Source organism: Salvia hispanica, chromosome 1 (assembly GCF_023119035.1).
Source record: "Salvia hispanica cultivar TCC Black 2014 chromosome 1, UniMelb_Shisp_WGS_1.0, whole genome shotgun sequence".
NCBI lineage: Eukaryota > Viridiplantae > Streptophyta > Magnoliopsida > Lamiales > Lamiaceae > Salvia > Salvia hispanica.
Genome location: NC_062965.1, coordinates 2,225,177 through 2,241,695, shown reverse-complemented (window position 1 = coordinate 2,241,695; position 16,519 = coordinate 2,225,177). Strand labels below are relative to the sequence as shown.

General features: G+C 36.9%; 3 protein-coding genes across 3 annotated transcripts in view; all 3 read left to right on the top strand.

The window, feature by feature from the left end:
- LOC125201345 (disease resistance protein RGA2-like) overlaps positions 1 to 16,519 on the top strand; it is a 29,846-nt gene that overhangs the window by 6,721 nt on the left and 6,606 nt on the right. The gene's annotated exons all lie outside the window — the stretch shown is intronic.
- LOC125213427 (putative disease resistance protein RGA3) lies at positions 2,328 to 7,431 on the top strand. Its single transcript, XM_048113979.1, has 3 exons — positions 2,328 to 2,485; positions 3,934 to 6,823; positions 6,959 to 7,431. Exon 2 carries the CDS (start codon positions 3,952 to 3,954, stop codon positions 6,805 to 6,807), a length of 2,856 nt encoding a protein of 951 aa, XP_047969936.1. The 5' UTR covers positions 2,328 to 2,485; positions 3,934 to 3,951; the 3' UTR covers positions 6,808 to 6,823; positions 6,959 to 7,431.
- Positions 11,043 to 15,020, top strand: LOC125213362 (putative disease resistance protein RGA3). Its single transcript, XM_048113867.1, has 2 exons — positions 11,043 to 14,546; positions 14,654 to 15,020. The coding sequence occupies exon 1, from the start codon at positions 11,043 to 11,045 to the stop codon at positions 14,532 to 14,534; it is 3,492 nt and encodes a 1,163-aa protein (XP_047969824.1). The 3' UTR covers positions 14,535 to 14,546; positions 14,654 to 15,020.

The window sequence follows — 16,519 nt, the reverse complement described above, 5'->3', positions numbered from 1 at the left end:
CTGGTGTTTAGTTGATTACTAGTGTTTAGATCCGAGAGGATCTTTATTAGTGTTACTAACGCGTTTCTTGAGTGTGCAGGTGCAATTGAGTACAATTGAAGTTGGAGTTACAACTCCAAGACCTTGTAATAGTTAAAACTAGATTCGTAGCAATCTTAGTTTGTATTACTTGTGTAAATCAGCCGCGTGGGTGAGAGTTTGACTGAGCTCTCTTGTACAAGAACAAAGAGGTCTCGGTAATTTGTGAATCTAGACTAATCTGATCCTTACAGACGCAACCAAGCCAATCTCAAAATCTCTGTGTTAAGGATAACAAATTATTGAAGCAGTAGAATGGATCTCTCTATATATACAGGGTATATATATATATGCAAAGTAGCAACTCTTTTCTTCATTTCCATGTTGTACATGACAACACTTTCTCATACAGATCCACTCATTATACTCAAATTCAACCACCTTATCTTTTCTTTTCTGTACATGTTTAAGGCAAAGAGTAAGATCAAATTTTTGTCTGCCCTTATTTCCAAAACAACCAAATTTTGAAAAAATTATCATAGATATCGATACTTACAGCCAATCTGCACTGCCTCAACCATTGCGTTGGTCGAGTGGAATTACTTAAAATGGTGCAGCAAGCAGTGGCGGATCTAGAAACTTGCGATAAATAATTACACTAATTAGATATTTAATACTAGTATTTAATTAATTTTTATGTATAAAATTTTTTCATAGTATATATTACTTGAAATTTTTAAAATTGATTATGTATAAAAAAAATTGATAAATTTTTTGTAATTTATTACTTGAAATTTTTTCACTATTTTTAAAATAGAGATTATTGTTACTTGAAATTTTAGTATTTAAGAAAGCGTTTTGTAAAATTTTAAATAAAACAAATGATGATATTTTCTATAAATAATCAAATATAATATAATTAAAAATCATAAATAATAAAGATTATATCCGCTCCCATTTAATGAATTGAAAAATAATGAAGTTTTATAGTTAATACTATATGTTGGTTAGAAACATAAATGAATTATTATAGTCAATTAGTCAAAATATAAATTGGATAGTCAAAATATATGCAAAGAGCTAAAATTACGCTTAAAGAATTCAAACTCGAGACAACCGTTTTGATAGATGAGCATGTTACCACTAGGCTACTTCGATCCGCCACTGGCATCAAGTTGTTGGTCTCCAACAGACAAAAGCCTTAATTGAAGCATTTCCACTTCTAAATTCAGTCAATTGAATAGGGTTGTTAACTTCGCTAGAGTATAACTCATGGATCAAAACTTATCCAGAAAAGCATGTGACAATATTTCATAATCAGTTTCCAAAACTAAGAAATTAAAAGTAAGAGTGAGATGTAGCAATCCATGCAATCTCATTAATCATGTTGTTCCTCTGTTCTGAAATGAATGTTAACCAAAATAAAATCAATACCTAACAAGTCATAATTATCATATTACATAAGGCAAACAGAATCCTAATATCAAGAAAATAAAATCTTCATTTTCTCATTATGTTGGTAAAATTCCTAGAATAGAAATATAAACAACAATTAATACCTCAGGGGACAAAATTTCAATCTATTTATCTTGCTCTTTCACATTGTTTAGGTAACTGATTCCTTACAAAGCTACGAAGTTTAAGTGAAGTTGCATACCAAAGTCGCAGTCTTTAAGTTGAAATCATTAACAATAAAACTAGATGACTGACAGAGCTACAATGATGGTGTTCCAAGAAACTAGAATGGTGATATATCCTTCAAAGGATCTGAGCAGCAGTATTCAGCTTTTCCAGTTAAGCTAAGTTGTGTTCTCAAGTGGTAATTTAATAGAGTCTAACGTTAGGCAGCAATAATATAGCCTCCATGGTCAGAAAATTACTCCCTCCGTCTCCGATTAGGAGTCACATTTTGACCGGACACGAGTTTTAAGAAATGTAGAAAAGTTGGTTGAAAAAATTAGTGGAATGTGGGACCCTTTTTATATTGGTTTTATAATAAAATGTGAGTTAATTGAGTTAGTGGAATGTGGGACTTACTTACAATTTATGGTAAAAATGAAGTGTGACTCTTAATTGGGGATGGACCGAAATGAAAAAGTGTGATTTTTAATCAGAGATGGAGGGAATAAGACACTATTCAACGATTACCTACTAATTAGTCTTGTCACGTGTACCAACCCAGCCCACTACTGAATAAACAATTTGAGATTATGTCGACATTATAGGCTGGCTCGCACAAACCTAATCAACAATATAATTAATAATGACTGCTGATTTTAAGGTCAATAATTTTAAATTACCAACTAGCTTTAGTAATTGAATTTTAGCTTGTATAGTCTTGTTTTCTCTTTTTCATAGCTATTTGCCTCAAATTCAAATTCTGGATGCTTGCAATTGTCTCTTGAGAAAGAGAAAGAGAGATATTTCCTACCGGAATTATATATAATCGCACTGTTTTTTACATCAAGTAAGTATTTCATTTTTCATTTTCATATTTTTGTTGAACGAATTTTTTCTTATAATCATCTTGCTGCTTTTTGAGTAATGTGGATTTTTCTATCCTATATGTTGTGTATTGTTCGTAGCTTCATATATAGATTGCATAATACTTCTAATTTGTGTTCTATTCTTAAGATAAAGATAAGGACACATATATATTCACTGTTTAAATTAGGCCTTTTTCCTTATTTTGGGAGATAAAAAGGCATTAAAAATTAAATCTGTAAAAACAGAGTATGAAATATTATTGGGATGGAATGGATTGACAAAAAAAATATGAAATCTCATCCAAAGTATAGTGCCGACCTCTAATCGCTTCAGATTTGATTTACATATATGGGGTTTCTTCAATTTGTTTGAAGTATTTTGAAATGAAATCAGAAAAATAAGAAATTGAAATTACTCTTCATAGTGCTTAATTATTGTGATTTGTGGGTTTAGAAGTACAGAGTGTTTACAACTACAATCTTCGGAACTAAAAATTTAAAAGCATTTTTATCTCTCACTTTAGATCTACAAGAGATTTTCAGAATTGGCTTTTTTTTCAATTGGAAAATGTATGGTGTCTCTTCCATTTTTAGTTGAAGAATTCTAAAAAGAAATCTATTTTGCCGTTAGATAATTGTGAAAATGTACATAATCATCCAACTCTCTAACAGCCAAAGAAATATTGTCAGCAGTATTGAAATAAATTAACAAAATGGATGCTTCTCAGTAATTGAAGTTCCGCTTGCATACTCTTGTTTTCTCTTTTTCATAGCTATTTGCCTCAAATCAATTTCTGAATGCTTAATTTGATTCAAGAAAAACAGACATAGTTTAATTTGATTCAATAAAAACTAGTCAAAAAAGGAGACGCTGAATCTAGACAATAAAAAGGAGATATTTTTCAACTTCGAAGATGAACTTGCAAGCATTCTCTCTCTAGATCACTCTCACCATTTGCGACTTACTCTTGTATTAAGTAAGTTTTCATTTTCATTCTTTGTTGAGTGAATTTTTATATCAAAACAACTTGTAAATTTCTCTTGCTGCTACTTTGAGTAACGTGGATTGTTCTATCTTATGTGTTGTGTATTTTATTACATAGTTTCATACAAATTGATTCAGAATTTTTTGACTAAGGTTTATTTGTTGGAGTAGTTAATTACTTCTCTTTTTTTCAAAAGTCATGAAGAATTCAAAGAAGGAGCTTGTTGTTTTTATGGATAAGAAAAATACATTAAAATCGAATCTTTTTAGACTTTTTGTTAATATGCTTTCTAAGAGATATAGAGAGATGAAGTATTGGGATTATGATAATGTACGTTGGTGTTAGTGCTACTGTTTCGATAATATGCTGAGTGAGTATTTGAATAATCATTCACAAGTTCACAACTAAAAGCATATTTATATGCATTTTCTCTCTCATTTTAGATCTCTCTGTGTGAAACCATGGATGGAGGTGCTGCTGCCATCGAAGTTCTTCTCCAAAACCTGATCGACGTTTTGAAGGAAGACTACTTTCTACTTCAAGGTCTCGATGATGATGTCCAACAACTTCAGACGACTTTGGGCATTATTCAAGCCTACTTGAATGACGCTGCGAATAAATCCATCACCCCAGATGTTAAGATCTGGTTGAGGGAGCTTGAAGATGTGGCTTTCAAAACTGATAATGTCTTGGACGAACTCAGCTATCATCTTCTCCACAAAAAAGTGAAGAAAATGAAGACACCCACTGCCAAGGATAAGATGCTATCATGTTTCTCAGCCTGTAGTGACATGTCACGCCGGCTTACTATGGCTCGTACAATTAAGCATATTAATACCACTTTTGAGTCTATGAATACAAAGGCAACAGGTCTTGGCCTTCAAAGCAAAATTCTGAGTGCACCTGTTGCTGCTCATACTTCCATTGAGACTAATTCAGTCATGCATGATCCAATCTTTGTCGGAAGAGATGATGAAGTGTCTGAAGTAGCTGACAAGCTGACCCGTATCCCCCAAGATCAGACCATCTCCATCGTTGCCCTTGTAGGAATGGGGGGTATGGGGAAGACCACGTTGACTCGGAGAGTCTTCAATCATGAAAGGCTAAAGAAATTTGGATCAAATATTTGGGTTCATGTTTCTCAAACTTTTGATCCAATCGGTCTTTACAACAAAATCCATTCAATATTGGCTTCAACTACCGGTGATAGAGTTGAGCGAGTTGAGCATGAGGAAACTATCCTTAACAAGCTTCGAGAAGTTCTCAGGTCTAAAACTTATCTTCTTGTGCTTGACGATGTTTGGAATGAAGATATTCTGAAATGGGAAGGTTTTATAAATAACATGAAGGGAGTTTCTTCCACCAAGGGAAATGGTATTATCATCACCACCAGGAGGGAAAATGTTGCTTCAATTGCTGACCCATTTCATATTCATCGAGTGAATCGCTTATCAGATCAACAGTGCTGGTCCATAATTAAAGCAAGATCTTTTGATGGAAATGTAGAAGTTCCATTAGGATTTCAAATGATTGGGAAAGAGATTGCAAAGAGATGTCAGGGTTTGCCCTTAGCTGCCAATGTAGTTGGTGGTGTGCTTCGCCGCTGCAAGTCCGAACAAGAGTGGTGTGCGATCAAAGACCCGGAGTGGATTGGTGAACTCCATCACTTGCAAACACTAAGAGCAGATTTATGGAGATTAGAGAAACTGCCAAGTACATTGAAGTACTTGATTAACTTAAGGCATCTTTATCTAGGGTGGGAAACAAAGTTACCTGCAGAGATTGGGAAATTAGCTAGTCTCCAAACACTTGAACACTTTAAAGTGGGTGAAGAGAAGGGCTACCAAATTGAAGAGCTTGGAAGTTTGAAGAATCTCAAAGGATCACTATGGATTCAGAATCTCGAAAGGGTGCGTGACAAGGAAGAGGCTATGAAAGCATATCTGTTGCAGAAGTCAAACTTATCTAATTTGCGGTTAGAATGGAATGAGGATAGTGGCACCGACGGAAATTATGAGAGTGTGTTGGAGGGCCTTCAACCTCATGCAAATCTGAAGGTGTTGGGGATTGATGGATTCAAAGGCATAACATTTCCTGCATGGTGTAAGAAGATGGCAGTACGGAATGGTTCTCAAGGGTCTTGGGTACCACTTGATAACTTGATTGAGATATCACTTTGCAATTGCTCAGAGTGTGAGGAAATCCCAATGCTGGATCACTCATTGCCTAATCTCAAATCTCTTTATTTGATTAATTTGAAGAAGGTTAGGTCCATAAATATCCCCTGCAAAAATTTAAAATCTCTCGTTATGTTCGGATTACAGAGCTTACAATATCTGCCAGAATCGTTATTCTGTAACAATCCAAGTCTCTCAAATTTAGAGATTGTGAAGTGCCCTGTGTTGAGTGAATTACCAGATGGGCTGGACACCCTCAATTCTCTAGAAGAATTGACTATCAGGGACTGTCCAAATCTGAAGTTGATCAAGAATCCAAGTGGTGGACCAAAAAACAATCAAGGAATCCTCCACGAGCTGAGAATTATAAAGTGCGAAAAGCTGATGGCATTGCCATGTCAAATTCTGGAGTCGTCTGCACCCACAATCAAGACACTCGTATTGGAAGAATTAAGGAGCCTAAAGAATCTACCGATGCTAATTGACTGCCTCGCTAAATCATCTCCTCGTCTCGAAGAATTGACAATCAGAGGTGTGCCTAATTTCATGGCTAGTGGTTTTATTGGGAGTTGGAGTTTAGGCAGGTTGAAGGTGTTATGTATAGATGTGAGTGTGGAGTGGTCAATGGAGAGTAGTGTTGGCATTAGAGAGACTGTGGAAGGCATGCTGCAAGGATGTGCCAACTCACTTGAAATCTTATATTTGAAGTGGGTGGAAAACTGGGAGTGGATGCCCCAATCAATTCAACACCTCACTGCTCTTTCTAACTTGATGTTAGAGAATATAGGGGTACAAGAATTGACCCAATCTATTCAACACCTCACTGCTCTTTCATCATTGGGGTTAATGAATATAGGGGTACAAGAATTGCCCCAATCAATTCAAAACCTCACTTCCCTTTCTTTGTTGAAGTTAGAGAATATAGGGATACAAGAATTACCAGAATGGTTAAGAAACCTCTCATCTATGCAGTGTTTAATTCTAGTTGGTTGTAAGAAGTTGAGATGTCTGCCCTCTGTGGATGCATTGAAGCGCCTCTCTCTGTTAGAAATTGAAGATTGTCCAGAACTATGTATTGATTCAGAGTGGCGAAATAATCCAAATCTCTACATCAGGGTTGATGGCGTGCATCTATCTTAATTGAATGTCGTAACAAGTAAGTATCATTTTTGTTGTTGTCTTGATGGAAAATAGTTTATTGAAGCAATCGGAGGGCTCTCTCTCTCATCTCTCATTTTCATACATGTATACATGTTTTTGAACTTACAAATGTGTTATTTTTCCTTCCTAGGTAGACTGCAAAAATGGAGTCAGGATGAAGTCGGAACCGAAAAGCAAAGTCGAGAGACATTCCACGAGAATTGCAGGATTCACAACATTCCACGTGGACTGCGGGATTCATCACAAATTCCAAACGCATTCGTTGGACGTCGTGCTCTGTCCAGAACATCTTCCACGAGCCGGTGTAGCAGATTCATGAAATTCAGATTTAAATGAGGAAAAGAGACAGTTTTTGGCATTCCAAACTCCACAAAATAAGAAAATGACCAAGAATGAAAAAGGAGAAGAGGGAGAAGAAGATCAAGCATCCAAACTCCAACATCTCGGAGACAAACTAACACTAACAATTGGAGAACATCATGAATTCTAAGGTTTGGTTTTTACTTAGCATGTGTGGCTAGTACTTATCTGTTGCTCATAGTATTAGTAGGATTAAATGATAAAATGATATATTTAATCCATTGCTTTGGTTTATTATGCTTATGAGATGGTATATTTTATTTTCCTATCACTTTTACTTGGAAATTGGATGAAAGCATAGATGAGAAATTTGCACATTTTATTATTTTCATAGAGAAATGTATATATATATGGACTTAGGTGTGGAAGATTCTTTGAAGTTAACTTACATCTCAGTTGTCGATTTTGATAAATTAGTCTAGTTTTTATTGTGCTTCACAAGAATGTGAGTGTAGTGGAAAATTGGGAGTGACTGCCCCCAATCAATTCAAAATCTCAATGTTCTTTGGTAATTAACTACTCCAAGTAGTGCCCTTGTTTATTAGTCCTCTTCAATTTCCTTAGAAACATCAATTGTGGGAAAATCCCAGTTTTTTAACATCAAAGTTTTAAACTCTTGGGAAAATTCAGAATTCGACCATATTTTGCGGTATTAGTGACCAATAGTCCTGAATAAAAATATATAGGATAATTGATATTATTAAAATTTACTCTTATTTCTATTGGATCAGAGAATACCTCCATTTGAATAAGATTGTTCACGCCCAAAGAACAATTTAATTTAGACAGCCATTCCCAACTAACTTCTTTTCTATGTGATTGTAAATGTTAGTACTACACTTTTAAAGATTTTAGAGGAAACACTACATGACAGAGCTACTATGATCGTGTCTAAAACAAACTAGAATGGTTATATATCCATCAAAGGATCTGTGCAGCAGTATTGAGCTTTTCAGCAAGCTAAGCTATGTCCGGCAAGAAGATGAAGGCATGCTTTAAGATTAACAAGTTAGGGGAAACGGCAGACTATATACTAAACACTTTGAAGCATAACAAATGATTTGCTTAATGATTAAGAATTTTGATATGATTAGGTAGTGATCTATTTGTTCATGTCTCAAATATGCTTATCATAATTGTTAGTAAAAGTGAAAACTATTGGGAGAGTAACTAGTCTCCAAACACTAGAGAGGCTTGAAGTGGGCACTGAGAAGGGCTACCAAATTGAAGAGCTTGGAAGTTTGAAGAATCTCAAAGGATTACTAAGGATTCGGAATCTCGAAAGGGTGCGTGACAAGGAAGAGGCTATGAAAGCAAATCTGTTGCAGAAGTCACACTTGTCTTAATTGGTGTTAGAATGGAATTACGTAAGTGACGCCGACATAAATTATGAGAGTGTGTTGGAGGGCCTTCAACCGCATGCAAATCTGAAGGTGCTGAAGATTTACGGATTCAAAGGCAAAACATTTCCAACATGGTGTAAGAAGATGGCAGTATGCTGAAGAAAACATACATTGATATTCATGCTGAAGAAAGCAAAAGCAGACATATGCTGGAAATAGAAAATATGGAAAGATGTTGTAGCTGCATTCAGTTCAAATACTGAGAATGTTACATATATATATAGCATAGCTGAGAACCATCTAGAACTAGCTCTTAATCTATGTACTACACTGTAATCTGACACTTAACAAGTTAATCATAACTGAATTGAATCTGAACCTGCTACATTGCTTTCTTCGGTGCTCCTTTGATCAACACGTCTCTCCAAGTACGTTGGTGGTCCCTTGGCATAGCCGTTGACTCTGTGGCAGTACTTTCCTTTGCCTGGGATTGCATACACTCATCTCTCTTTACTTCATTGTTGAATGCAATCTTGTCTTGAACATTTATCTCTTCAACAAGTTCTCTAACACGCCCCTTCAATCTGAGTGAGGCTAAGGAAACCAGCCCAAGTCTTTCTCTTAGTTTCACGAATGATTGCTGACTAAGAGGTTTGGTGAAGATATCGGCAATCTGATCCTTTGTTGGCACACGTCTTAATTCAATCTCCTTTGCCAAGACTTTATCCCGAACAAAGTGTATGTCAAGCTCTATATGCTTGGTTCTTGCGTGCAAGACAGGATTCGAGGCCAAAGCTATTGCACTCATGTTATCAACCCAAATCACCGCTCTCTTCTGAATATTCAATTCACCAAGTAAAGAACTCAACCAAGCCACTTCGGAAGCAGCTTGAGCAAGACTCCTGTACTCCGCTTCAGTGCTGGATCTTGCCACGACGGTTTGCTTCTTCACACACCAAGAGATCAAGTTTCTTCCAAAGTATGTGCAAAGCCCTGTTGTTGATCTTCTATCATCCAAATCAGCTGCCAAATCAGAGTCTGAAAAGGCAGAAATACCTCCACGTGATCTCTGAATTTGAACTCCAAAATCCAAAGTCCCTGATAGATACCTCAAAATTCTTTTGACTGCTCTCCAGGGTGTCTAATGGTGAAGACATATACTGGCTAACCTTGTTAACCTTGTATTTAATGTATTGCTTTTGTTGTCATGTGTGGTTTGGATTGGTTATATACTACTTTTATATTTATTTGCCTTTTTTAATTATCACTTTAACATGAAAATTGGATGAAAGTATAGATGAGGTGGAAATTGGATGAAAAAGACATGACAGAGCTACTATACTATGATGGTGTTCCAAGAAAACAGAATGGATCCGTGAAAGGATCTGGACATCAGTATTGAGTTTTTAGCTAAGCTAAGTTTTGATCTCATAATGCTAGACAGATAAAGCAACAGAAGTTGGTCCTGCAATAAGATGAAGACTTGATTTAAGACTAACTCCGCAGCAAAAGAATACCTCCAGTAACACTTACCATGACTGCGAAGGCATTAAACCTATCGAAAACTGCAGATTTACTCAACACCTTGAAGCATAACAAATGTTTTGGTTAATGATAAAGAATTTCGATTATGAACCGAAATATTTTTTGGATGCAAATCAGATAGAAAGAACATGAAAGATACATGGCAATTAGGTGAATAAATAGAAACATTCAAACATCATGCTGAAAATACAATGTTATTTGCTAGTTAGAAGGTATAAATGCAATAATATACTATAACCATTTGACTCCACAATAGCCACTGATATCATGTAAAGCACACACCAAAGGAAATATTTGAAAGATGAACTTAAACCATTAAGTAGAGGTTGATACTTACACCCAATCTGTTCTGCCTCAACCACTCCTAGGCTGTGTGGAATTTCTTGAAATGGTCTCCAACAGACAAAAGCCTTAATTGAAGCATTTCCACTTCTCTAGAGTACTACAACTCATGAATCAAAGCACTGCCACCAATTATCCACACAAGCATGTAACAATCTCATTAATCATGTTGTTGCTCTGTTGTAACAATCAAAACATTGGAATGAATGTTATACAAAATGAAATTAACACCTAACAAGACATAATTAGCATATTACATAAGACAAACAGAATTCTAATATCAAGAAAATAAAATCTTCATTTTCTCATTCTATAGGTCAAAATTCATAGAAGAATAAACAACAAACAATACTTCAGGGGACAAAATTTCACAAAATTTCAAAAATATATTTTTGGGAGAATAAATAGGAGCAAGAATTAAATTCAATATCTAGATATAAATAGCGGAGAAAGGAGTATTATTTGAGTCAAGAAAAACAGACATAATTGATTGTACCAAAAAGTAGTCAAAAAGGAAAAGGAGAGTGTAGTCTTTGCAAATCCACCACAAGTTTACAGATATTTCTCACCTTCGAAGATAAACCTGCAAGCATTCTCTCTCTAGATCTCTCTCACCATTTGCGCATGGATGGAGGTGCTGCTGCCATCGAAGTTCTTGTCCAAAACCTGATCAATGTTTTGAAGGAAGATTACTCTCTACTTCGGGGTCTCGATGGGGATGCCCAGCAGCTTCAGATGACTTTGGGCATGATTAAAGGCTACTTGAATGATGCTGAGAAGAAATTCATCACCCAAGATGCTATTAGATTCTGGTTGAGGAAGCTTGAAGCTCTAGCTTTCGATGCTGATAATGTATTGGACGAACTCAACTATACTCTTCTCCAAAAACAAGTTAAGAAAATGAAGACACCCACAGTCAAGAATAAGACACTATCATGCTTCTCATCGTGCAAAAGCATTGCGCGTCGGCGTAATATGGCTCACACTATAAAAAAAATCAATGCGGAGTTTGAGTCTATGAGCAAAAAGGCAACAAATCTTGGCCTTCAAAGTGCACTTCAGAATGCACCTGCTGCTGCTGCTGCTGCTAAAACTTCCATTGAGACTGATTCGATCAGTCGTGATCCAATCTTTATTGGAAGAGATGATGATGTGCCCAAACTAGTTGACATGCTCACCCATATCCCCCAAGATAAGCCCTTCTCCATCGCTGCTATTGTCGGTATGGGGGGTATGGGGAAGACTACACTGACCAAGAAAGTCTTCAATCATGAAAGCATAAAGGATCGATTCAGATCACTTATTTGGGTTCATGTTTCTCAAACTTTTGATCCAATCAGTCTTTTCAACAAAATCTATTCAACTTTAACTTCAAATACTGGTCATAGAGTTGAGATCAAGGAAGTTATCCTAAAAAATCTTCAAGAAGCTCTCAGGGCTAAAACTTATCTTCTTGTTCTTGACGATGTCTGGAACGAAGATGTTTTGAAATGGAAAGACTTTATGAATTCCATGGAGGGAGTAACTTCTGCCAATGGAAATTGCATTATCATCACTACTAGGAAGGAAAAGGTTTCTTCAATTGTTGAGCCATTTCATGTTCATCCTTTAAAAGGCTTATCCGATAATGATTGTTGGTCCATTATCAGAGAAAATGTTAGCAGTGGAGATAGAGAAGTTCCGTCAAGATTTGAGAATATTGGTAGAGAGATTGCAAAAAGATGTCAGGGTTTGCCCTTAGCTGCCAATGTAGTTGGGGGTGTGCTTCGTCGCTGCAAGTCCGAAGAAGAGTGGCGTTCCATCAAAGAAAATTGGCTCTCGGGTGATGAAGGAGAAAACATCTCAAATATATTGAAACTGAGTTATAATCAACTGCCTTCACCGTCACTTAAAAAGTGTTTTGCGTATTGTTCGATTTTCCCCAAAGGTCGAAAAATCATGAAGGAGGAGTTGATTGAACTATGGATGGCAGAAGGGTTTCTTCAACCAAGCCAAAATGATGATATGGAGTCTGTGGGCAGTGTGTTTTTTAACGTCCTGCTACAGAGCTCTTTGTTGCAAGTTGCAAAGAAGGTCGGTGATGAAACTGTGGAAAGTTGTGTGATGCACGATCTCGTGCATGATCTTGCATCTTCTATTTTATCTTATAATGCAGATGACAGCGCTCCAGTTCGATACGTGTTTCATAAAGAAGAATCAAGCCAAATTCCAGAACAAGAGGCCAAGCATTTGCGGACATTACTCTTGGAAGGTGAAACTTCTACCCTGTTCTCTAACTTCAAATGTCTGCGCAATCTAACTCTCATAGGAAATTATACAAAGTTGCCTGATTCAGTTAGTGACTTGATACATTTGAGAAATCTTAATATATCAAGTACATACATTAAAAGCTTGCCGGAGTGGATTGGTGAACTCCATCACTTGCAAACTTTTAGAGCAAAAATATGGGGATTAGAGATACTGCCAAGTACATTCAAGTACTTGATCAACTTAAGGCATCTTCATTTATCACCATATACAAAGTTACCTGTGGAGATTGGGAGATTATCATGGTATACAAAGTTACCTGTGGAGATTGGGAGATTAACTAGTCTACAAACACTACGACACTTTGAAGTGGGGATAGAGAAGGGCTACCAAATTGAAGAGCTTGGAAGTTTGAAGAATCTCAAAGGATCACTATGGATTCAGAATCTTGAAAGGGTGCGTGACAAGGAAGAGGCTACGAAAGCAAATGTGTTGCAGAAGTCAAACTTGTCTAATTTGCGGTTAGAATGGAATGAGGATAGTGGCACCGACGGAAATTATGAGAGTGTGTTGGAGGGCCTTCAACCTCATGCAAATCTGAAGGTGTTGGGGATTCAAGGATACAAAGGCAAAACATTTCCCACATGGTGTAAGAAGATGGCAGTGCGGGATGGGTCTCGAGGCTCTTGGGTACAACTTGATAACTTGATTCGGATAACACTTGAGAATTGCTCAGAGTGTGAGGAAATCCCAATGCTGGATCACTCATTGCCTAATCTCAAATATCTTTCTTTGATTCATTTGAATAAGGTGAGGTCCATAAATTTCTCCTTGAAAAACTTAAAAAATCTCTATATATACGGATTAGAGAGATTACAATATCTTCCAGAATCGTTATTCTGTCACAGCCAAAGTCTGTCATATTTAGTTGTTGTAAATTGCCCTGTGTTGAGTGAATTGCCAGATGGGTTGGACACCCTCAATTCTCTAGAAATATTGACCATCAGTGACTGTCCAAATCTGCAGTGGATTGAGAATCCAAGTCGTGGAGCAAAAAAATATCATGGAATCCTCCGTGAGCTGAGAATTGAAGGGTGCGGAAAGCTGATGGAATTGCCATGTCAAATTCTAGAGTCGTCTGCACCCACAATCAAGATACTCATATTGGTAGAATTAAGGAGCCTAAAGAATCTACCAATGCTAATTGACTGCCTTGCTAAATCATCTCCTTGTCTTGAACAATTGATAATCAAAGGTGTTCCTAATTTCATGGCTAGTGGTTCTATTGAGAGTTGGGATTTAGGCAGGTTGATGAAATTAAAAATAGATGTGAGTGTGGAGTGGTCAATGGAGAATAGTGTTGCCATTGGAGAGACAGTGGAAGGCATGTTGCAAGACTGTGGCAACTCACTTAAGGTGTTACATTTGAAGGGGGTGGAAAACTGGGAGTGGGTGCCCCAATCATTTCAACACTTCACTGCTCTTTCTGAGTTGAAGTTAGAGAATATAGGGGTACAAGAATTGCCCCAATATATTCAACACCTCACTGCTCTTTCTGGGTTGGAGTTGGAGAATATAGGGGGAGAAGAATTGCCCCAATCAATACAGCACCTCACTGCCCTTTCTTGGTTGACATTAAAGCATATGGAGATACAAGAATTGCCACAATGGTTGGGAAACCTCATATATATATCGAGGTTAAGTCTAGTTGGTTGTAAGAAGTTGAGGTGTCTGCCCTCTGCGGATGTAATGAAGTGCCTCACTCATTTATTGTGGTTAGAAATTAAAGATTGTCCAGACATATGTATTGATTCAGAGTGGCGCAACCAATCGAATTTCAACATCAAGGTTGATGGCGTCTCCATTTGAATGTTGTAGCAAGTAAGTATCGTTTTTTATATTGTGTTGAGGAAAATAGTATAGTTGAATATGTATATATATATGTTTTTGAATTTACAAATGTGTTATTTTTCCTTCGTGGGTGGTAGAGTGCAGAGGTGAAAATGGAGTCAAGATGAAGTCGGAACCAAAAGGCAAAATCGAAAGACATTCGACGTTAACTGCAGGATTCACAACATTCCACATGCATGCGTGAGACTTTCCACGTGGACATCACAACATCCCACACGCACGCGTGGGACGTCATGCTCTGTCCAGAACATCTTCTGCGAGCCGTTGTAGCAGATTCATGATCTCATTGACAAACTACCACCGACATCATCATGAATTCTACGGTTAGGTGTACTTAGTATGTGTGGCTAGTTCTTCTATTTTGGTCCTAGCATTAGTAGGATTAAATGATAGAATAATTTGTTGAAATCTATATTTAATCCATTGCTTTGGTTTTCATCTATAGTTATGATGTATATGAGATAGTAGTATGTTCGTAGAGAAATTCATATATATGTGAACTTGGTATCTAGCCTCGCTCATTTACAGATTAAACATTGTCGGGAACTACTTATGGATTCGCAATGGCGCAACCATCCCAACTTCAATATCTTGGTTGATGGTGACCGTATTTGAATGGTGTCATTTTTGATATTGTGTTGAGGAAAATAAAATTTTGAAGCAATGGAATGGAATGGATCTCTCTCTATTTGCAAAGTTGCAACCCTTCTCATACACATGTTGTTACTTTCCCCTTTACACATGGCAACAATTTCTCATATAGATAGATCCACTCATTATACTCAAATTCAACCACCTTGTTAAACAAAAGGATTGGGAAATTGTATCATTCTTATTCACTGTAATTCGACGAAGGCACTACACAAGAATATATAGGCTACACAATATCTACATATGGTAAACCTAATTTACAATAATTACTCCTCTATTTTAGGCCAAATATGCTCCCATATCTTTTCCTGATTTCATGCAATATCTTTTAACACTCCCCCTCAAGCTATGTAACGAGATTGTCAATACTTAGCTTGCACAATACTACTTGAAATGACTTCAAGTTCACTGCCTTCGTCAATATGTCAGCCAATTGATCTTCAGATTTGACATAAGGCATTTCCACCACCTTTGCTTCGATATTCTCCTTTATGAAGTGTCGATCCACTTCCACATGTTTCGTTTTGTCATGTTGCACTGGGGTTGCTAAGATACTAATGTCCGCCTTGTTGTCACAAAATAGTCTGCACGGATGGGTCAATCGAAGACCTAGTTCGGTCATCACTCTCCTTAGACACAGTATTTCCGTTAGTCCACTTTTAATTCTTCTGAATTCTACTTCGGCACTTGAGAGGGCTACCAACTTCTGTTTTTTACTTCTCCACGTCACAAGATTTCCTCCTACAAATGTAAAGTACCCGGCAGTTGACTTTCTTTCATTTGGGTTGCCTGCCCAGTTCGCATCAGTGAAACCGTGTATCTCCATGTGTCCATATTTATCGAACATAAGCCCATGCTCCGCGGTTCCTTTCAAGTACGAACGATCCTTAGGACCGCTTCCCAATGTTCCTTCTGTGGTACATGCATGAATTGGCTTACCATCCCAACCGAGTAAGAAATATCTGGTCTCATATGAGAAAGGTAGATTAGCTTCCCAACTAGCCTCTGGTACCTTGGCTTATCTGCTGTTTAGCAGCCCTCTTCATCTGCAATCCATGGTTCTGAACCATAAGAGTATCTGCTGGCTTATAATCAAGCATCCCAATCTCTGCCAACAAGTCCAGTACACACTTCTTTTGATTTATAAAGATTCCTTTCTTCGATCTAAGTATCTCTATTCCCAAGAAATACTTGAGGAGACCCAGATACTTCATTTCAAACTCCTGAAAAGGATTCTTCCTCAATTCAGCTATCTCCTCCTCATCATTCCAGTAATGATCATGTCATCTATA